Raw genomic sequence first — 22510 nt, 5'->3', positions numbered from 1 at the left:
AAAGTCAGGCTGGCATGAAAGGGGGCTTAACACAGACCAAGTCTTTAAAGCTAGGTATGTCGGTACCTACTGATCTTTGTTCATTTCCATTTGTGCAGTTACCAAGTGATTCTTTAAAAAAAATTTTTTTTAAATATTCATTTTTGAGACAGAGAGAGACAGAGCATAAGTGGGGGATGGGCAGAGAGAGGGAGACACAGAATCTGAAGCAGGCTCCAGGCTCTGAGCTGTCAGCACAGAGCCCGAACCAGGGCTTGAACTCGCAAACCACGAGATCATGACCTGAGCCGAAGTTGGACGCTTAACTGACTGAGCCACCCAGGCGCCCCCAAGTGATTCTTAAGATCATAAGAAAGACATTGTAGTTAGAAAGAACCCTAGAGGTGATGATGAAAATAATGACAATTAACATTTATCGAGTGCTTACGTGTGCTCCACACACCAAAGAAGTCTTTTACTTACATTGTCTGTTGCTTGTATGGCCTCATTTAATTGACAAAAATACCGTCAAGAACGTGTCGGGATTCCTATTTGGCAAACTGAGGTTTGAGGGAGAACATGCAACTTGCACAGGATCACACGGTTAAGCATATGGCAGAGCTCGCACGCACGCCCAGGTGGTCTAGTAGCTCATCGGAGGGCTGAGGGATCGGCAGAAAAAGGCATGCTCGTTGGCCAGAGGTCATTGAGCAGCCAGAGTCCCCGGGACTTCTCTGACACATGCTGAAGTGAAAATGACAAAGGGATGTATTCAGAATGACAGATTGTATACTCTGAAACAGAAACTGTGTAGAGTTTACTATGCAAATTATGGCCACTCTGATGGCCTCCATGTCCCCCCTCATTAAGGAACTGGCTGTAATTCTTCACCAGGGTTAAGAGCACAGTCGGTCAGATCTGGATTCCAGACTGTTCCTGTGTGCCCCTTGAACTGTTTTGTTTTGTTTTTTTTGTTTTTTGTTTTTTTTTGCTCTGAGACATCTGCATGTCCTTCATTTCAGTCGTTTTAAGAACTCAGAAAAAACAAAACAAAACCCAGACACCAGTGCATGGGTCCCATTCACCAAGACTCTGATTCAGTTGCTCTGAGGAAGAGCCCAGCCACCAGTACTTTTTTGGAAAAATTTGCAGTTGATTCTCATGTATGTCCTGTGTGGTCAGGCTCTCGTTTAGGCTTTGCTTCTTAACCTGGCAAGTGGTGGTATATTACTTTTTCCAGAGAAAATCATTTGTGCTCTCTAGCAGCTGTTTTTGTTTTTATTTTTCCTGTGGTCTGTGAAGATGGATGGGGCCTTAAAATCCTTTGGTTCCTTGCAAGACAGATGTCGCTGCTTGGGGCAGTCCTACCTGCGAATTGATCCCCTGTCTGTAACACCCCTACGTGTCTTGTGAACCACACCTGTACATCCTCCCTGCAACACTGCTCAGAATATATGTTTAATAACGTTACACCTAAAATCTTATAGATTGCAGCAGGCTGCCTGCTGTTGGTACAGTTGAAAGAGCAAAGGAGCATTTTTGTCTTAGGACAACTCCCACCATCTGTATGTGATAGCCACTTAAAATACACCCAAACAAACATATATATATTTTAGTTCCATTTTATATCTGGGCGAGGTTCTCAAAAATCTCATCTGACCCTTAATGAGATACGAATAGGAATGGACTAAGAGGTTGATTTGACCAGTATCTTGATTCTAAAGTGAGGAAATCAAGTCTAGGGTTTGAGAGAGAGGAGGCCCATTGAAATAGCCAGGCCTAGAACTCAGGTCCCTTGATGCTAATGGTCTGTCCTCGGCATCTTGCTGCCTCACTTAAAACTTCCTTCTGTAGGGGCATCTGGGTGGCTCAATTGGTTGGGCTTCCAACTTTGGCTCGGGTCATGATCTCGTGGTCCCTGACTTTGAGCCCCACATCGGGCTCTGTGCTTACAGCTCTGTGGAGTCTGCTTTGGATTTTGTGTCTCCCTCTTTCTTCTGCCTTCTCTCTCTCTCTCTCTCTCTTTCTCTGTCTCTCTGTCTCTCAAAAATAAACATTAAAACAAAATTAAAAAGAAAACCTTTCTTCTGTAGCCTTTCCTCTTCACTCATACTACCACCTTCCTAGTACTAGTCATAACCAGCTACTGCATAACTAGTTATGCAATAATTATTGCAATGGCCATGGAAGGATCAAAACCAAGTATTTCCTAAAGGAAAACCAAAACCATTAGAGGGATAGCCTTCTCACTAGTCTCTGAATGTATATATCCAGTATGCAACCTATTCTCTGGCTTGCTGTCAGATTTGCCTTCCTAAAACATGTTTTTCTCCAGTCATTATTATTCTGCTTAAACCATTAGGTGCTCCTGTTATTCTTGAGAAAGTCCAAACTCCCGGAATCCAAAGGTCTTCTCGTCTAGCCCCACCCTCTCCCTGTCCCCTTATCTCCCACCACACCCAACACAGTCCTTTCTTCTTGCTGGGCCAGCAGCCTCCCTGTCCTAGAACCAGGAGAGCTCTGTCCAGTTCCTCTAGTCTTGCTGTTGTCTGTGGAGCTCACACTCTGTGTCCTTTCCTCTTTACGTGTCCCAGTGCTATCTTTCTAGACTCAGCCCAAGTACTTCCTCCTCCAGCTCACCTTTGTCACCCTATCTGTATCAGGAGTGACAAATAGGTTTTATTATACATTACCAGGTGCAGGCAGTTGAAGATATGTTGCATGGAGAATGTGGGGGGCCGTCTGTACTCAGAGGGAAAGAGCTCTATGATCAGTCATGGTTCTTGTCCTGGACACAAGAGGGAAAAGTGACAGGATGTATGTTACAGGTTTTCCATCCAGACCTAGAACCTTTCTTTTAGACCTGTGATGTCCAGTTGAGTGGCCCCTAGCCACACGTGGCTGTTTAAATTTTAGGTTAATTAAAATTAAGTACAGTTAAAAGTTCAGTTTCTTAGTCCTATTACCTACATTTCAGGGGCTCAATAGCCACATGTGACTACTGGCTATCATACTGAGCAGCAAATGTTTTACCCATATAGTTATATAACAGTGTAAGACAGAATATTATTTGTTTCATGTGTGTACTTTGTTTTCTCAATGATATTGAAAGCCTTTTATGGGCAGGAATCCTCTCGTCTACTTCTTTTGTATTTCTAGAGCACGTAGCTAGTGCTGGGCACATTGGAAATACATTGTAAGTATTGGTTGACTTGAATTTTTAGTACTGATTTGGCAATGTGCTGAGTAGAGTAGTGAAAAGAGAACTAATTCGGAAATCAGGAAAGTTTCTGGCCCCAGTTCTTCTGCCAATTAGTATGTGACTTGGAATATCTCATTTAATGTGGAAGTAGGTCATAGTTTCCTCAAGTATAAACAGTTAAAGACTAGGCTATCCCGGAGGATGTTCCAGGCTTGCAATTTTATAATACATATGGTGTGTTCACTTTTAAACAGAATGTATGTATATATGTACACACACACACACACACACACACTGAGAATGAAAACTTTTAAAATATTCTAGCTTATTTTAAAACTTGTTTATCTCATTTTGCAAATATAGAAGACTAGCATTTCAGGGTTTAATTCCCTGCCAGATCTACAGCTGAATTCTTTGAAGAGAATTACAGCAAAGGCGAGATGACCCCACAAGTAGAGAATGTCAGACATGGGCAAGTGCGACGGAGAATAAGATAGCCTTTGTCAGCAAGATGTCAGACAGACATCTACATTTTGACATAACGTTTGACACTGTACTCGACCAAACTGTGTGCAGAAGTCACCAGTTGACCCCGCCTGCCCTTTGCCATTGCTCTAAGTGAGGAACCAGCAAACTGTGGCCCAGTCCACCGTCCGATTTTATGTTTTGTATGTAACTAAGAATGGTTTTTACATTTTAAGGGTGAGAGAGAGAGAAACAAACATAATAAAAGAAAACTGTATGACCTGCAGAGCCTAAAATATTTACTATCTGGCCACACTCACGGACCAGTCACCTTCACACACAGATCCGACCACTTTTCAAAGCCTGTGTCTCAAACAAAAAGGGAAAAAACTTCCATGTTCTCTGTGCTTTAGAGAACCCTGAAGAGGAGGAAAGGCAGCCAGGCTGCTGGAGAGTAGGCAGACCCCTCAGCTCTGTCCCCTTTTGTGTCTGAAGCAGGCAGGACACTGTCCTGAAGGTGGAAAGCCAGTCTTCGGAGGCAGTCTTCCAGTCCTGAGTTTGGAAGTTTGATGAGTCACGGTTTCTGGCTGTGTCCTCCTTGACAGTCAGCATTCACAAGAATGAATTCTGAAGACACCTTAAAGGGGAAAGCTTTGAGAATCTACCTCCTAAGCTTATCTAGGAGAGAGCCCAGGCTTGCCTCTCCTGCCCGGCTCCTTTCAGCGCTGGGGTGGGGGTGGAGATCTAGATGGAGTGAGCAGATAAAGGGACTGAACTGGGGAGGCAGATCTTGCCAGCAGGGCTTTGGGCAGGGTTGGGCCAGTGTCTGAATTCAGACAGCAGCCTTGGCAGGTGGGCCTGAGGCGAACTGCAAAGTGGACAGCTTTAAAAGTAAAATAATGACTTTTAATGACCTCTTTCCTTTGGATACCCCACGGCCAGATGTTGGGGCCTTTGGTTTCCCAAAACCTTTCCACCTAGGCCTGTTCTCTAGGCTTTCACTAAGTCTTGGTTTCTAAAATGCGCCTCTTCTTAATTATCTAACATTGCATTGGGGGTGTTTTTTCATTTCTGATCTACCCAATTTTTCTCCTCCCCTGTCCCATTCTCTCCTCTAGGCTTATTTTCAGAGCTCTATCACCCTTGGCTTCTGTATACACAACGGCCCCTAGAATAACCCAGTGGGCTTCACATCTAATAAAAATCCAAATTTACAAAACAAAATTTGCAAAACAAAAAAGATCTGAAACGTAAACCTTCCCTTTGTTAAAGAAATTTCCCCCATATGAAAGACTGGTATTTCTCTCCCTCTCTTATGTTTACCACTTTCTCCATTACTATGTCATAGCTATTGGTGATTAGGGGAAGGCCCCTAGTTGGCCGCAGGCAAATTCAATTTTGTATTTACAGATCCTGTGGCACAGTTAGCACATACTCTTGCCCCCATGCTGGATCATAAGAAAATTTACTTTCCAGTTTGTTTACTGTCGAGCCTGAGCTCATTAAATATATCCAGTGGCCTGGGTCATGATCGTACAAAAAACAGGACCTTGGCTTACTTACAACAATGGTTGCATTTGCTTCAGTTAATACAGGTTCATTTGGAGAAATTCCCAATTTATTCTCAAGGATGATTCTAGCTCCGCACCAATCTCCCAGTGGCTTCCAATTATGGAGTGATGAGCAGTGCCTATGCGCTGCTGCCCTATTCTAGAATTCCCAGCTCCTACAATGCTGCTGTCATGCCCAAGGGGAGCAACCATTAGGAAAGTTGGCTCTGTGTCAAAGTGCTGATGGCCAATTCTGGATAGAACTCCTGACTTGCAGCCTTGGGTTTCACCATTGCTGTGATAGAACACACAGCTCTGTGTGTGTGTGTGTGTGTGTGTGTGTGTGTGTGTGTAAGGGAGAGAGAGAGAAGATAAGTATCAGAAATAAAATTGCAAATATGTAGAAAAACCATCATTTTTGGGAATCTCTCATTTAGAGTTCACTGTAAGCCCAATAGTTACAAGCTGAGTGGGTGGGTTCCAGTCTTACCTTCCACCAGTAATTAGCTTCACTTGACTTCTTTGGGTTTCTCTGTTTCCTCACTGTAAACTAGGGATTGTAAGAGTACATGCCACATAAGATCTGGGGGAAACAGAAGAGATAGTGTATGTCAAGAGGTTACCACTGGATCGTGTATACAGCGGGTGCCTAATATTGGTATTAATGTTTTAGCACAGATGTGAGGGGCATGGTCTGGTGCAGTGTTTCTCAAACTTCTGGGGCTCAGTACGTCTTAATAGGCAAAGAACACTTTAAAATGCTCAATTAACTTCAAATAAACACCAGGTAAGCAATAAGTGATTTTTAAATTATAAGTATGTCCCAAATATTTCATGGATACTTTTACGAAATTACCATCTGTTACTTACCTGAAACTCAAACTTAAGTGGGCACCCTGCATTTTTTGTTTGCTAAATCTGGCGGACCTACCTTTGCATTCTTAAAAATTATTGGGGAACCCCAAGTGCTCTTCTTTTGTGGGTTGTACCTGTTGCTGTTGACCACACTAGAAATTCAAACTGAGAAATTAAAAATATGTATTTAATTCCTTCAAAGATAACAATAGTCAACTCTTATGTTAAAAACACCAATAATACTTTCATGGGAAAAAACTGTTATTTCCAAAAACAAGTAAATGGTGAGAAAAGTACATTGTATGTACTTTTGCAGACATCTTTCATGACTGGCTTGACAGAAATGAGCTATATTCTTTTTTTTTTTTGTCTCCCAAAATATTATGGTTTTCTTTATTTTTTTAATTTAATTTTTTTTTAAAATTTACATCCAAATAAGTTAGCAGATAGTGTAACAATGATTTCAAGAGTAGATTCCTTAGTGCCCCTTACCATTTAGCCCATCCCCCCTCCCTCACCCCCTTCAGTAACCCTCTGTTTGTTCTCCATATTTATGAGTCTCTTCTGTTTTGTCCCCCTCCCTGTTTTTATATTATTTTTGTTTCCCTTCCCTTATGTTCATCTGTTTTGTCTCTTAAAGTCCTCATATATGAGTGAAGTCATATGATATTTGTCTTTCTCTAATTTCACTTAGCATAATTCCCTCTAGTTCCATCCACATAGTTGCAAATGGCAAGATTTCATTCTTTTTGATTGCCAAGTAATACTCCATTGTATATATATACCACATCTTCTTTATCTGTTCATCCATCGATGGACATTTGGGCTCTTTCCATACTTGGGCTATTGTCAATAGGGCTGCTATAAACATGGGGGTGCATGTGGCCCTTCAAAACAGCACACCTGCATCCCGTGGATAAATGCCTAGTAGTGCAATTGCTGGGTCGTAGGGTAGCTCTATTTTTAGTTTTTTGGGGAACCTCCATCCTGTTTTTCCAGAGTGGGTGCACCAGTTTACATTCACACCAGCAGTGCAAAAGAGATCCTCTTTCTCTGCATCCTCGCCAACATCTATTGTTGCCTGAGTTGTTAATGTGAGCCATTCTGACAGGTGTGAGGTGGTATCCCATTGTGGTTTTGATTTGTATTTCCCTGATGATGAGTGATGTTGGACGTTTTTTCATGTGTTGGTTGACCATCTGGATAGAAATGAGCTATATTCTGCCCTCATTCTGTTGATACATGTTATTTTTATAAAATTATATAAAGAAAATTCAGCCTCATAAAGATATGTAGCTAGAAAAAGGAAGAGTATTTTTGTAGCCTTTTTCAGATCATCATAAACATTCTTCTTTGATACTAAATACAAACTCTTAAGAGATGGTTTCTTACGGGCACCTGGGTGGCTCAGTGTCTGACTTCTTAGTTTCAGTTCAGGTTGTGATCTCACGGTTCATGTGTTCGAACCCCGAACCAGGCTCTGCGCTGACAGTGAGGAGCCTGCTTGGGATTCTCTCTCTCCCTTTCTCTCTGCCTCTTCCCAGCTTGTACTCTCTCTCTCAAAATAAATAAATAAACCTAAAAAAAAAAAAGATTTCTTAAAACAGATGGTTTCTTAAAAGTTAGTTGCAGGGGTGCCTGGGTGGCTCAGTCAGTTGAGTGGCCGACTTCGGCTCAGGTCATAATCTCGCGGTCTGTGAGTTCAAGCCCCGCGTCGGGCTCTGTGCTGACAGCTCGGAGCCTGGAGTCTGTTTTGGATTCTGTGTCTCCCTCTCTCTGACCCTCCCCCGTTCATGCTCTGTCTCTCTCTGTCTCAAAAATAAATAAACGTTAAAAAAAAAAATTTAAAAAAAAAGTTAGTTGCAGTATAGAATCAGAAACAGTATCAATGAACTTTTCATACTCTATAACATTAAAATCCACTGGTTTATCTTGTACTTTGAATGGCTCTTTTACCCACGCATGATTCTGTAATATTATGAATTGGTCATTTGGAAAACACTGGTGTACTGAGTGGTGAAGATCTTCTAAATATGGACACATTTCATTATATGGCATTAAAAAAATCACATTTGTTAATATAGCAAATAATCTCATCAGAGAAACCTTTCATTATTGGCAAGCGGTCAAGTGCATAGTGGCAAGTGCGCTTCTGCAAAATTTGAACTTTTGGCTTGAAAGCTTGAAGTTGGAAACAAACGCTATCAGTTATGTTCTTTGACGTGACAAGCCCACTTCATTCATTTTCCAGAAAAAGTGTGCCAAATGTACAAGTGGGAACAACCATGGTTTTATCTATCGGTCAACCATGGTTTTATCTATCAGTCATTCGTTCGGGTAAAAATGGTGTTCTATAAGACAAAAGCAGCTATCATTCACTCTGTACCCCACAAAAGTGATTTTCCTTGAGACTATCATCATAGTTGGTATGCAGCAAGAGAGCCATGTGCGTATTTCCCATCTCCTCACACAGAATATTACAAAGATGTACACTCGAGAGCCAAGATATAGTAAAATTAATCTTTTCCTGCATCATCAGGTACATTCTTGAGGATAGTGGGCTTTAAAAACAAACTTTTGAGTGCCCAGCGGTGAAAAATGTTGTGATTACTAGTACACTTTGTTGTCTGTGCCTGATTTTGTGCTGCCTTACCCGCCTTTGCTTTTACACCGTTAGTGCAAATGTTAACTCAGTGAAAGAGGCACAAATATTAAAATTATTATGAAAATAGTTATGGCCTTACAGACTTCTGCAAGAGCCTTAGGGTTCTTCGGGGTGTTCAGAGACCTCAATTTGAGAACTGCTGGTCTAGTGGTTGATGTCCTAGTGAAAGACAGTGTTGGACAGAGAAGACTCCTCATGTGTTCTCCTCACTTGTTCCAACCTCTCCTTCCTTGGGCAACTTGGGAAAACACCCAGGGCCGTTGTGACACCTTCCTTGGGTGTCTGAGTTTAAGCTGGAGTGGGGGGTGAACAGTTGCTGAGGCCACACTTGCAAGGTCCAGAGAACTGAAGAAGCTTGAGTGATTCAGGGGAGTGCCAGGTCTTTGGCAGGGTCTGAGCGACTTAGCAGCTCCAAATAAAATCTCCACCTTCTGCTGATTCTTCTCTCCTATAACCTAGTATCCAAGGGAACTCAAAATCCCTTCCAGAATCTGGAACCATCCTGCAGAACAAATATATGCTAGACTCAAGGATATATATCCAAGCTGGAAGGGAGCCTCTAGAACTGACAGATGCTTTGCAAGCAGCCCAGGGCAAGAGAGTAGCACTTGCCAGAGTTAGATTCTTCTGCCCTATTGGAACTTTGCAGTTAAAAATTTCAGGGGTGGGGTGCCTGGTGGCTCAGTCGGTTAAGTGTCCAACTCTTGGTTTTGGCTCAGGTCATGATTTCACTGTTTGTGAGTTCGAGCCCCACGTTGGGCTTTGCACTGACAGCTGCGGAGCCTGCTTGGGATTCTCTGTCTCCCTCTCTCTCTGCCCCTTCCTCGCTGTATCTCTCTCTTTCAAAAATAAATAAATAAACTTTATTATTTTTTTTATTAAAAAAAACACAGAACTTCAGGGGTATACCTGCACACTGACATAAAAAAAATAGAGCAAAAACTCAACTTAGAAGTGTATGGCTGGAGGGGCACCTGGGTGGCTCAGTCGGTTAAGCGTCCGACCTCAGCTCAGGTCATGATCTCATGGTCTGTGAGTTTGAGCCCCACGTCAGGCTCTGTGCTGACAGCTCAGAGCCTGGAGCCTGCTTTGGATTCTGTGTCTTCCTCTGTCTCTGCCTCTCCCCTGCTCATGCTCTGTCTCTCTCTGTTTCAAAAATAAATAAAAACATTAAAAAAACTTTTAAATAAAAAAAAAAAAGAAGTGTATGGCTGGAAATGGGGAAATCTTATTATAAACATTTATTTTGTACAGAAGGCATGGTTCTTTCTCAGGGACACAGAGTTTTAGTCTCTGAGCACCATGAAATATAATATTTGAATATAATAGCACACACACCAAGTGCTATCTATATAGAACAGGGAATTTTAACACAGCCTGCCGTGTTTAAAATCAAATATCAAATTTGCAGCCACAGAAGACATGACTATAAACGGCTTCCTTAAGTGGGGCAATCCATACTGTCTATTTGGTTTTGTGGTCAAACGAGGGCCCCTGTATTCGAGTTTGCCAATAGATTTCCAAGTGAACAGGACAGATTGTCTTTGGGATAAGAAGCAAAGGTGGCCGGAGGAAGGTGGAGAGGACAAGGAAAAGGCGTAGAGTAGAAAAACAGGGTCAAGCAGGTTCTGAGCAGAACACAGAGTGGCAGAAAACACCCGCAGGTGGCTCTTGATTGGGGCAACAGGCACGTCCCTGGAGTGAGCAGGCTGCAGTGTGCTTGTGTCACATGAGGACAGCTCAGGCAAAGGGCAAGGATGGAGACCTCTGATTTTCACTTCTGTCCTTATCAGTTGCCTGCCCATGGGCAGTCTCTCCGAGTCTGTCTCTTCCTGTGCGATTACATTAAATGAGGTAACATGTATCAAGTACTGGGTAATTGCAGACATTTAGTAAATGATGCTTGTTTCATGGCACAATTTGATGGTTAGCTTATTTGCTACCTTGTCTTTATAACCCACTTTTCTTATCCTTGTTTGAATATATATATATATATATATATATATATATATATATATACACACACACACACACACACATTATATATTATATATAATATATATATATAATGTATAATGTATAATGTATAAATATATACATTAATACAGTAATACATAATAATGTATATATATACATTATATAATGTATAACGTATAAATATATATATATAATGTAATATATATATATATATTTTATATATATATATATATATATATAAAAAAGTGCAAAGCAGCTACATCAAAACCCCAAACTCAGGCCTTTGCTTATACCTGAAGTTTACTCCATCAGGGCACTGCTTTAGATTCAGATACTATGTCCTCACATTTTTTTCATCAAAATTCCAGTATGTTCCTTAGTCCTAAGCCCTGGGCTCCATGCATGGGTGCAGAAGTGGGTACTCTGGTGGTCTAGAAAGCAGTTGACGTACACACAAAGAGTGGGGTGCCGGGTGACATGGGATACGTGACCCAAGAAGGGCACTGATAAAGAAAGCCTCCTAGGAACTGGATAATTTTCCCCCAAACATACAGGTTTGTCATTTGGTGGAGATTTGCTCCTGTTGGGTTTGCCTAAAGAAAGGCACACAATGGGGCACCTGAGTGGTTCAGGTCATGATCTTGTTCAAGTTCAAGCCCTGCGTCAGGCTCTGTGCTGACAGCTCAGAGCCTGGAGCCTGCTTCGGATTCTGTGTCTCCCTCTCTCTCTGCCCCTCCCCACCCCCTTGTGCTCTCTCTCTCTCTCTCTCTCTCTCTCAAAAAGCAAATAAACATTAAAAAAAAAAAAAAAGGCACACAGGGATAGCGGTCGTCAAAAGTGAGTTATAGGGGTTGAGTGAGATAGATCCTAAAAACAGAATAAGAGGAAGACCAGCCAAGACAGAAGAAGGAAGGAGATGAGGAGATGAGCGATCCCAGGGGAGAATATGCCACAATTGGCAGGTAGAATTGACTAGAACAGGTGGGGACATTGGGGCACTGAGGTACATTTTAGGCCCGGGCTGAGCTGAGGCAACCCTGGCCTGTCAGGAAAGCCAAGCTGCAGGACGCCGTCTGCAATTGCCCTGAGACCAGCTGAATCTCTGCGTCTCGGGTTCCCGCCAGTAGAATCTGGATGATAGACTAACATCCGACTTCCCTCCCTCCCCAGAGTGTTTGATATGACACATGAAATAATGGAAGAAATGGGATGAGGAGGATAATTACTCTCTGCCACATTTCCATCATCTGTCTCTCAGGGAGGTCAGGCAGAAAGGGAAGGAGGGAAGGAAGGGAAAAAGAAAAATGAGAAAGGAGAGAAGGAAAGGGAAAGTGAGGTTGTGTTCAAGGGCGGGTGGATTCATGAAGAGGAGAAATGTAAAATCAGAAGGACTCAGGCCGCTGGCTGGGAGGCCCCTCACGGTGCCCCTTGGGAGGCAGACACCCACCCTGCGATACAAAAGACAAAAGAGAAGTGAAGTCACTTGCCTTTAGTCACAGCACTAACCTGAGGCATCTATAATAGGAGGAAATGGAAAATAAAATGGGACCTATAACTGTAACGTAAGGGGACAAAACAATTTGCAACAACCCTTAAGATTTGGAAATCTTGAGTTTTGAAAATGTGCCATTTTCTAGGCTCTGAGATTGGGAGAGCTCTCAGTTCTTTGGGATATCTTTCCTGGTTCTAGACATTTTATTTTATAGATGAGACATTTTTATTTTATAGGCTCAAAGAGGTTAAATGATTTGCTCAAGGTCACACAGCTAGTGTGTGGAAAAGCCATGATCTCAGTCCTATGTTTGGTTTTCTTTCTACTCCACTAGACATCCTAAAGATATGAAATACAGAATTTTGAGTATCCCTGGAGACTGGGGTAGGGGGTGGGGACAAGAGAATGGGGTTTTCTTATTTGCCTAACCTGGCTGTGTGTGTGATTTCAGAGCGAAAGTCGATTCTTTATCTTCTCCTCTAGACGGCCTTGGGTTCCTTTTAGCGAGTAGGCTTGACACTTGCTAAATAATTCTACTTTCTCGTTTCTCAGATGTCCCACTCAGAGCTCCAAGAGCAGGTAGATGTGTGTTGCCCACATGGGCCCCAGACTCCAGCCATCTCCGTATGTGGTTTCTGTAAAACCAGGCAGCTGATCCCTGAGCACCTTCTCTTTATCGTGTTAACCCTGGTGGTACCAAGAGGCACCTGACATTCTGGGTATGCTAATAATTCAGTGCCAGCAAGTTTCTGTTATCCTCCAGTTGTAATTGTTAACTTGAATGGAATGCAAAACTTCTGGTTCAGAGCAGAGGTTGGCTTTTAACTGTGAGTTACTTGAGGGATATGGAAAACGGGGAGTACATTTTGTTGATTGTGCAAGAAGGGTTAGAGAGGCTTTTTTGAGTTGTATTTTCTCTAATAAATAGAGAGAGGTGGTAAATGTACAGTTGCTACTGTGTCTACAGACTCACTGGTGAACTCTACCCTTTATTAGCTCTTGCCTTGGACGCTTTTTCAGGTTAGCAAGCCAAGACTTGCTCGGAGATGAGAACAATGAGCGCAGTATCGTAATGCCGTTTTAACACACACACGTACACGCACACACAACTTGTAATGCTTCTAGTGTCAAGGTTTATTTCTGCAAGCCCTTCCTGCCGGCCTACCCCCACCCCTCACAGGTTTGGAATTTTTTTTTTCCCCCTTAAGGGGAAGTGTAGAAATAGAGCCTGCCTATTCATTTGCATCATTGTACATCACACGATATCTTTGCAACCATTATATTGTGTTCTCTCAATGGTGTTTGCTCTGAGGGTGGGACACAAGGCTGTTTAGTGTCTCGTAAAACATTTACCAAAAGCACTGAGCCATGGTTTTGAAGGGCATTCCGTTGCCAGAGTGTGGGAGGAGAGAGCAAGCAGAGGAAAGAGAGCTCCAGGTGTTTGGCAGGTACTTGTTTCATACTTTGTTATTTATAAATATCTAAATTTTCAGATTACATACAATTTGGTTTGCCTTCGGCTGAACGGGCGGGAACGGGGAGGGGAGGAAGGGGCAAAAATAATTTCTTTGCAAACTGTATCTCGGAGTCCCCGGATAATTGTAATCTTCACTTTCAGTCAAATGGTGTTTTCGGTTTTACTAGAGGGACTTAAATGTCATGGAGAGTGAGGTAAAATCTTCCTGTGCTTGAGGTTTTCCAGTGATCTGAATGAGATGTTAGTGAGCATTTGCTTTAGTAAAGAATTTGGAACCAGGTGTGGTGTTTCTAGGAGGCGACGTGTAACCTTGTGATTTGCACTTCGGTGTGCCCCGTGACTCATGCCATTAAAAGCTTTTGCTAAATGGTGGTTCTGGTTTCATGAAAATACTTTGAAGCTTTCTTTCCTCCTTACCTTTTCTGTTAAGTTTGGACAAGATAGCAAATTAAAGGTCAGCTTGAAAGACTGCTTCTTATCCTCGAATCTGTGTTTTTAGAACATTCTAGGAATGACTATATGCAGTTCATAGATTAATTTTGGAGAACTAATGACTGAATACTTCTTGGAAACACTAAGTATTTATATTCTAGCTTTTTTTTGGTAAAAAAAATATGAGTATATATGATAAAACTAGAGCCTTAACCAAATATTTACATTTGATCAATTTTTATTTTTGGTAAAAAAAGTACGAGTATATATGATAAAACTAGAGCCTTAGCCAAATGTTTACATTTGATCAAATTTAATAACAATTGCAGATACCTGGGGACATGTTAATAGTGGCTAAAACCCAAACAATAAATAGGAAAAATGTAGGAAAAGAATAGCTTCAGAAGATTTCTGTAATGCTCGAGTTCTCAGGGAAAGGAATCGCAGTGTAATGTATTCACTATAATAAACACGGGATCTTTGGCCTGTTTGCCCTTTTAGTGGGAGACGAAAGTATGAAGACAGTACTGAAGTTAAGAGGCCATTGATTTTGGAAAAACATGATTTGCCTCGTGACACTGATAGTAAGGAGCCAAGAGTCTTTCTCCTGACAGGTTCCCAGTCCATTGCAAAATGGCTGGAAGAAACGATTGTTTCAAAATTAGAGGAAACCTCCTTCATGGGGAAAACTTCACTGTGGCTTTGTGTATTTAGGCAAATAGGACTGAAAGTAACAGCCGTGGAGGTCAAAAGACATCGCATTCACCTGAAGGATAGCAGATTTGATTATTTGTATATGCGTGTCAGAAAATCAGGTTTAACAGCCAGCAGTTTCACTACCCTGACTACCGAAAGTTTATGTGACTTTTGACAAGCGGATTAACTTTTTCTTACCACTCTGAAGATTTCGAAAGAGAGGGAAGAATGCTTGCTCTCTACTTGTCTGTCCCTTGGTTGCACTTAGATGATGAATAGTCTGTGAAACTTTTCACCATGTATGATGCCACATAAATCCAAACTAGAGTTTAACCAGTGGAGGAGCTCATGTGTTAATTCTACTGTAGCTGAACTAGAGGGATGAAGTTTTATGTGTGAAATCTTAACAGATGAACAGAAAGACTCTGGGGAAGAAGTCTAAAAATACACCCTTTCCAGATGCTTGTCATTCCTTGTTTCCCTTTATGTCATTGGGAAAATCCTTATTCAGTGTAGCTCCTTTGTTTAGCTTTTTCAGATATTGAGTCCCAAAGATCTACACGGAATTGTAAGAAGCTATGATCACCAAAGGCTATGTTTGTACCTCTTGCTCTCCCTTACATGATAGTTTGTTAATGGGCCAACTCATAGGTCAGATTAAGTCCTGAATACATTGACTCCTAGCTCTGTCATTTTAAACTTTGCTGCTATGTGATATGATAATAATGTTTCTATATCAGGTTTGCTTTAAAAGGCAGATAATTGGATAGTCTCTCCACAAAGGTTGTTGTCGTCTGTTCCTTTTTTCCTTAGAATGCAAGTTCTTGATTTGTATATGTCATGAAGGTGAACGCTTCAGGGACAATAATAGGCCCCAAATTAGGTGGCAGTTTGCAACATTCAGTACTGCCCGAGAAGTTGGGGCTGCTTTGGCTTGCTTGGACAGAGTTGTCACACAGAAGCGTGGGTGGGTGACAGCTACCTTTGCAGATAATTTTGGGTAACTATACCAGGAAAGTCACATTCATAGGAGCTAGGGGTCAGAACTATGCAGGCAAGATAGAGGAATCATCGTAAAGATTTGGGCTGTTTGGGGCTGGTTTTGTGTTGGTAGCATGAAATGAAAACTGAATACATATAGTTAGCTGAACAATGAGTAAAAATTCTTCATTTGTCAAGTAACTCAGTGTCTTAAAGCAGAATATAGTCCTCATCGCCACCAAAATTCATGTCATTAAGTTCATCAGGGCCTCACTGAATGCCTGTTGACTCTTGATTTAGGCATCTTTCGATAATTCAGAACTCTGTTGGCTAATGATCACTCATGCATTCATTCTCATTCAGCAAATACTAAGGTCTCACTCTGGACTTGGTTTTCATTTCTCATTGCTTAAATGGCACTTCTTTGAAGTGACCTCCTGAATTAGGTCCTATGCTTTCCCCTTTATGATAGTCATCACATTTGTTTTATACTGTTTTTTTTTAATTATTTTTTAAAATTTATTTTGAGAGAGAGAAAGATGGAGTGTAAGCGGGGGAGGGGCAGAGACAGAGGGAGACACAGAATCCAAAGCAGGCTCCAGGCTCCAAGCTATCAGCACAGAGCCCTACTCAGGGCTTGAACCCACGAACTGTGAGATCATGACCTGAGCTGCAGTCGGATGCTTCACTGACTGAGCTACCCAGGTGCCCCAGCATTATAAGTTTCAAGTGTACAACAGAATGATCCAACATTTGTGTATGTTGCAAAATGATTTTATACTTGACTCCTCTGCTAAAATCTAGATCCCCTTAGGTCATGGATAATGAGTGTCTTCTTTGCTACAATTATCTCCAGTGCTTAGTACATACTAGGCATGCAAAAGATAGGCACCAACCCTACAAATAAATGCATGGGAGAAAGCAAATGAGAAGGACCGGGATCCTCAGAGACAGGCAGGTGACAGAAAGCAGTAGCCACAGATAACAGAGAAGGGGCAAAAGCTACCGTCATCAGTATAGAAGCAATAGCTCCTGAAGTTATAGCTCAGTCTCAGCCCAGCTTGACGATATAAGTTTCTAAGGATAACCTTGGTTCACCAAGAGGAATGTACTCAATATTGTCTGTTTAAAATGATAGTGAAGACTGTAAATCATTTCATAAAGATTTTCATCGAAGAAAGTAATGGTTTCCTTACTTAAGTAACCTTTGCTTACTTAAGTGGATGCAATTATTTGGAAAATTTCATATATGAGTAATTCTTTATTTCTACAATTATGAGGTACCAATGAACACATTTATCATGTACATATATATGTAAATGTAAAAAGAGCCTGGAAGAATGCACAAGAGAGAAACTTCCATATAATAAGACTAAGTCCAATAAATGCTTTGAAAAAAATATTATTTTAAGGGCACCTTGGCTGGCTCAGTTGGTGGAGTGTGCAAACTCTTGATCTTGGGATTGTGGGTGTGAGCCCCATGTTGGCTGTAGAAATTATTTAAAAAATGAAATCTGTTAAAAACATTATTTTAAACATTATTTTTAATTAAAATAATTTAATAATAATATTTAATAATTACAATAATTTAAAAATATTTAAAATATTATTTGAAACATTATTGAGGTGTAACAAAGGCAGTAAAGTGCACAACTCTTAAGTGTACAGCTTGATGAATTTTTACATACGTACGCACCTGTGTAACAACCACTCAGATCAAGGTACAGAACATTTTCAGTGTCCAGAAGGTTCCTTTGTGCTTCTCCTCTCTGTCACCCCGTGGCTCAAGATGATCATTATTTTGATTTGTCCTACCATGGAAGCAGTATTTGTAAAATAAGTAGCTTTGGCTGTTCTTGAACATAAAAATGAAACCATATGTGCTTTTTTGTACCTGGTATCTTTCATTCAATATTGTGTCTGTGGCATTTGTCCACATTGTGTCATGTAGCTGGAATTTATTCCTTCATTGCTGCCTAGTGTTCCTTTGTAAGAATAGACCACCATTTAATATGTTTGGGGGATTGAAAAACGTGGCTATATGGGCTGAAAATCATTCCCTGTGTGTGCCAGTGCTTTAAAGTTAAGTGATCTCAGAAAGGGTGTGGTTGGAAGTGTTATCACCCGGAGGGGTGGAGAGAGAAAAGTCTGTTTCTGGGAGTATATTTACTAAGTAAGTGCTCTGTGTAGGGTGTTTACTTAACTGACTCCATCCCCCTGGGAGGCGACTGCCACTTTTTTACAGATGAGGAAACTGAGCTTGAGAAAAGTTTCATGACTTAACAGTTGATCCGACCTAAACACGCAAGCTGTTGATTACACCAGGGGCAATCTGGTCCTGGCAAAGACCATGCCAGAGGCCACTTCGTTATCGAAGACTTCACTTTCTTTTTTTTTTTTTTTTTTAGCATTTATTTTTTATTTTTGAGACAGAGAGCGAGAGCGAGAGCATGAGCAGGGGAGGGGCAGAGAGAGACAGAGACACAGAATCTGAAACAGGCTCCAGGCTCTGAGCTGTCAGCACAGAGCCCGACACGGGGCTTGAACTCACGGACTGTGAGATCATGACCTGAGCCGAAGTCGGACGCTCAACCGACTGAGCCACCCAGGCACCCCGAAGACTTCACTTTCATGCAGCAGTGCAGGAAAGCTGGCTGTTGACCTGACTTCACTCAGGCCATTTTCTCTCTCTTTCCCCTCGAAGTTGGTTTCATTATGAAAACGGGCTCCCTTATGTAGTTTTCATTCACTGAACCTTTGCTTATGAATCATTATTTTTGCTTATGAATAGTTATTATTTTCAGATGCACATGGTATTCTAACATCTATATATAGCAAGTTTTGAGAGTTCTTTTTTAAGATCAGGTTTTAATATTTATGGGTAAAGAAATATTCAGTAAGAAAGGTAGGTGTAAGTTTCAAGTCAGACTTGCTGCGAAATTTCCTGGGAGACAAAGGTCGTGTCTTTCACAATGGGGTTAGAAGAGCTTCAAATTCTAACTCACACAAAGCTCTGGGTGCTGATCCCATGGGTGTCAAAGTCCGACTCAACTGAATATCTTAGAGATGAATAAGTTTCTAAATTTCCTTCTCACTACTACCTACCTCAACTTCCCAGCCTACAAATATGTGCATTCACAAATATTCCATTCTAACTTCAAAAGTTACTGGAGACTTGCTCAGAATGTCCTTCCCTTAGAATAACAAAAGGAGGCATATGACCTTTAAATTTCTTTACGGTGGTGGATGAGAGGGGTTATGTTTTTAAATTTGCATTAATATTCTGGGCTCTTTGGTGCAGTCAGGTCATTTCAGCAAGGCACCCTTGCCCAATGGAAGACAAGGAAGCATCTGGATAGTGTCTCAGTCGAAATTCTACGTCACTTTTAGAAACAGCAGTCAGTACATGCAAAGATTTTTTGCTTTATTATTTGCACAGGTAATGACAGCCCCTTTCTTATGGGATGCTTGAGAACAGTCATCAAAGATTTGATTCTTTTTAAATTTATGAACAAGCACAGGAAGAATATCTTAGATTTGTATACTTCCTTTTTTTTTCTTTTTAAACATTTGTGTTTTTAAAATATTTATTATTTATTTGGGTGGGGGGAGGAGCAGAGAGGGAGAAAGAGAATCCCTCGCAGGTTCCACACTGTCTGTGCAGAGCCCAACATAGGACTCCATCTCATGAACCGTGAGATCACGACCTGAGCTGAAATCAAGAATCAGATGCTTAACCACCTGAGCCACTCAGGTGCCCCCATTTGTATACTTCTTAAAATACTTTTTGAATTTTGTTTACCTTTTATAGAAAATTTTTGAGTTGTAAAATATGCCCGTTTTGTATGTGAGAAAGCTGAAATAGAGAGGCCAAGATCATACACCTGGTTAGTGAAGGAGCTGACATCCAGATTTTCTACCTCCACTGTTCCCAGTTCTTCCCACTGGCCCACACTGCCAACCACACAGTGTTTGGTGAGCTGTGTCAGCCATTAAAGACAGCACTTCTTCAACAACACTCTTTGGTCTACGATGGCTTCTCAGGTCATACTATTTGGGTACTTACTATGCGTCAGTCATTGTACCAGGTGCTTACAATCTTATAAAGGCTCTACTGGCTAGGGATCATTAACACCTTTTACAAATGGGGAAACTGAGGCACTGAGCGCTCAGGGCCTTGAACAAAGCCACATCATTTAGTAAATGCTGGAGTTTACCTTTACCCTCAGATTAGTTTTAGTATAGGAGCACTAAAAAAATTGTTGAATCTTAACTTACCTCAATACACCCTCCTGACAAATGGGCATTTTCTTTAGAACTAAACAAAAACATGTCCTGGGTTAGACTCAGTTTAAAAATAATTATTTTTTAACTCTTGGAGCTATAGGAAAACCAGATTAGATTGCCATGGGGTCAAGATGTGTGTAGAGGGTCCTATCCATCAGTGAGATTGTGGGAACCTCAGAGATGGGGGTGCTGGAGAAAGGGCAACTATCTGGAACAGAGATGAGTCCAGGTGAGGTAGCCTTTCCCCCTGAGTCTTGCACTGCCATTGTCCTTGCTTATTTATATATTCATTCAACAAGTATTTACTGAGGACCATTGTCCAGGATGGTTGTAAAGCTTAGAGATGATGTATGTAAGGTGCTTAGTTCAGGCTGATACTCTGTAAAGGCTTTGTAACTGATAACGTAATCATCTGTGGAAGAGAAAGAATGAGAATACCCTAGGCTTTGTTGGTAGCCATTTTGGTTACAGCCAAAACAACCCAGAACATTGCAATGGTTGGAGAAAGATTTTGTCTGGATGTCTGTATAAATTAATGGAATTTGACCTTGGCTACATACTAGAATTACCTGGAGGAGCTTTAAAAACTACCAAGGCCCAGGACCCTACAAAAATTCTAGTTGTTGTGATGGCTGGTTTGTTGTTGTTGTTGTTGTTTCTTTGTTTTTAATTTGTTTTAGTTCCACAAGCAGGGTTGGTATATAATAGTTTAGACTGAATGATGGTTTGGAAGCCATCCTTCCTGCTGGTAGCCCTGCTTTGCACTGTACATAAACAGATTTATGGATGAGCCACTGCTTAGCCCTCACAGGCACTGATCTGGGTCAGCCCTGGTCAAAAATTCTCTTAACGGATTTTCCATGGCTTCCTGTAAAAGTTGCCTCCCGGTAGGTTTTGTTCTTTATTCTTAATCTACACTCTTTTTCTAAGAGGGAAGTAGGAGAAGGCAGATAAAATAAAAGGAAAGAGAAAAATACGGATGATCAATTGTTTTTTGAATTCTTTGAGCAATCCTAGTTAACACTGCTCAGGACAGCAGACACAGATGTAGGATAGACAGGCCTTTTATTGGGGGCTGCACTTCATGGCATTCTGTTGTAATCATTGCAAAAAGGCTCTCTCCATGAATGAGAGAATTTTTTGTAAGATTCTACTACACAGAGAGAGAGATCTGACCACTTTTCAGAAGTTAAACATAAGAAACTTCTAGGAGGAGCCCTCTTTCATCGGAATGTCCTTTGTTGATTTTCTGTTTGAATTCTAGCACTTCTCTTCAAAGATACGTTAGATTCACACCATTCTTCCATTATACCAAAAATGATGAAATGCCCTTTCAATAAGGGTGAAGAGGCATAGAGTAAAATTTTACTGAAGGAATTAAGGAGGGAAGATGGTGGCTTTCTCTGGCACCTGGAGAGTACGTTTGCTGAACTGGAAAAAGGAATGGAAAGAGGGGATGGGTCAGGTGTGATTACTCTGTGACCTTCTTGGTTACCCCCACCCCCATAATAATATACACTGAGGAAGAGCAGTGCAGTGAGACCCTTTCTAATTAGGACTCTTTTGGTTGTAAGTGTCAGAATTCCAATCCCAAGTAGCTTAAGGAATCAATCAACAAACAAATCTATCAAATTTAATTCTATACATGAAGTTACATGTATACATATATATTTACATAACTGGGAATTCCAAAGGGTGACACATGGCTGGATCAAAGGAGTCAAAACAGGTCATCAGGATTGTTTTTCTATCTCCCAGCCTGTTGTCCTCTGCATTGGTTTTATTTTGGCAACTTCAGGCTTACATTGTTCTTACAACTTTCATTCCTAAGGAAAACCCCACAGCTTTCTCATCCCCAGATGGACTGTGATTTACCTGCATGGACCTATCTCTGATTTACGGGAGGTGGAGGGGTCTTTACCAGGGAACACGGGAAGGTGGATGGGCAGGAGAAAGTAGGGATCTGCTATATCCTTAGTGCAGGTGCTGCGTTGATCTCTGGTTTAGGAATCCCCACATCGTATGCCACAGACTCCAAAGTTGAGTTACACGCACCACGTGCCTTGTACTACCGTAGATTTACTGACTCTCAAGGTTGTTTATCTGCACAGCTAAGCCTCTTGATAACCAGTGGAGGTTTTATCATTTCAGCAAGATTTTGCTCTGAGAACATTGAGTACTTGACTTGTCTCTAGTGAGAAACTTTATCATATCTTTTTTATCACCAAGGGGAAGCCCATTTCCAAATATCTATTTCTCAAAATTAGAATAGAGGTACAGGTCTGATCAGGAAGGAACCATTATTATCAATATTAACTCCCTGCTTTGTTTCAAGAGCAAGTAAACCTCCTGAGCAATTATTGTGAGGGAATAAAAACAACACGTTGTTCTGCCCTGTGTTACAATTATTAAAGTCTTGTTTTATCTGCCCTAGTCATTTCTAAGCTTGTCA

At 41.2% G+C, this 22510-nt stretch overlaps 1 protein-coding gene across 7 annotated transcripts in view; it reads left to right on the top strand.

Moving 5' to 3' along the window:
- The window catches only part of RBM47 (RNA binding motif protein 47), a 161486-nt gene that overhangs the window by 73952 nt on the left and 65024 nt on the right, over positions 1 to 22510 (top strand). Inside the window, exon 1 of one of the 7 annotated variants that reach the window (XM_060655175.3) lies at positions 11498 to 13633. The exons of 4 other annotated variants lie outside the window; for them this stretch is intronic. In XM_060655175.3, coding sequence (XP_060511158.3) covers positions 13554 to 13633 — 80 coding nt within the window. In that variant the 5' untranslated portion in view covers positions 11498 to 13553. Of the gene's footprint in view, positions 1 to 11497; positions 13634 to 22510 lie in introns of those variants that run through there. 2 more of the 7 variants (XM_060655174.3, XM_060655176.3) reach the window with 2 other exon arrangements.

The sequence above is a fragment of the Panthera onca genome, chromosome B1, assembly GCF_046562875.1.
Source record: "Panthera onca isolate mPanOnc1 chromosome B1, mPanOnc1 haplotype 2, whole genome shotgun sequence".
Taxonomy (NCBI): Eukaryota; Metazoa; Chordata; class Mammalia; order Carnivora; family Felidae; genus Panthera; species Panthera onca.
Note: the sequence above shows the minus strand (reverse complement) of the source record. Positions and strands in the feature narration are given on the sequence as shown.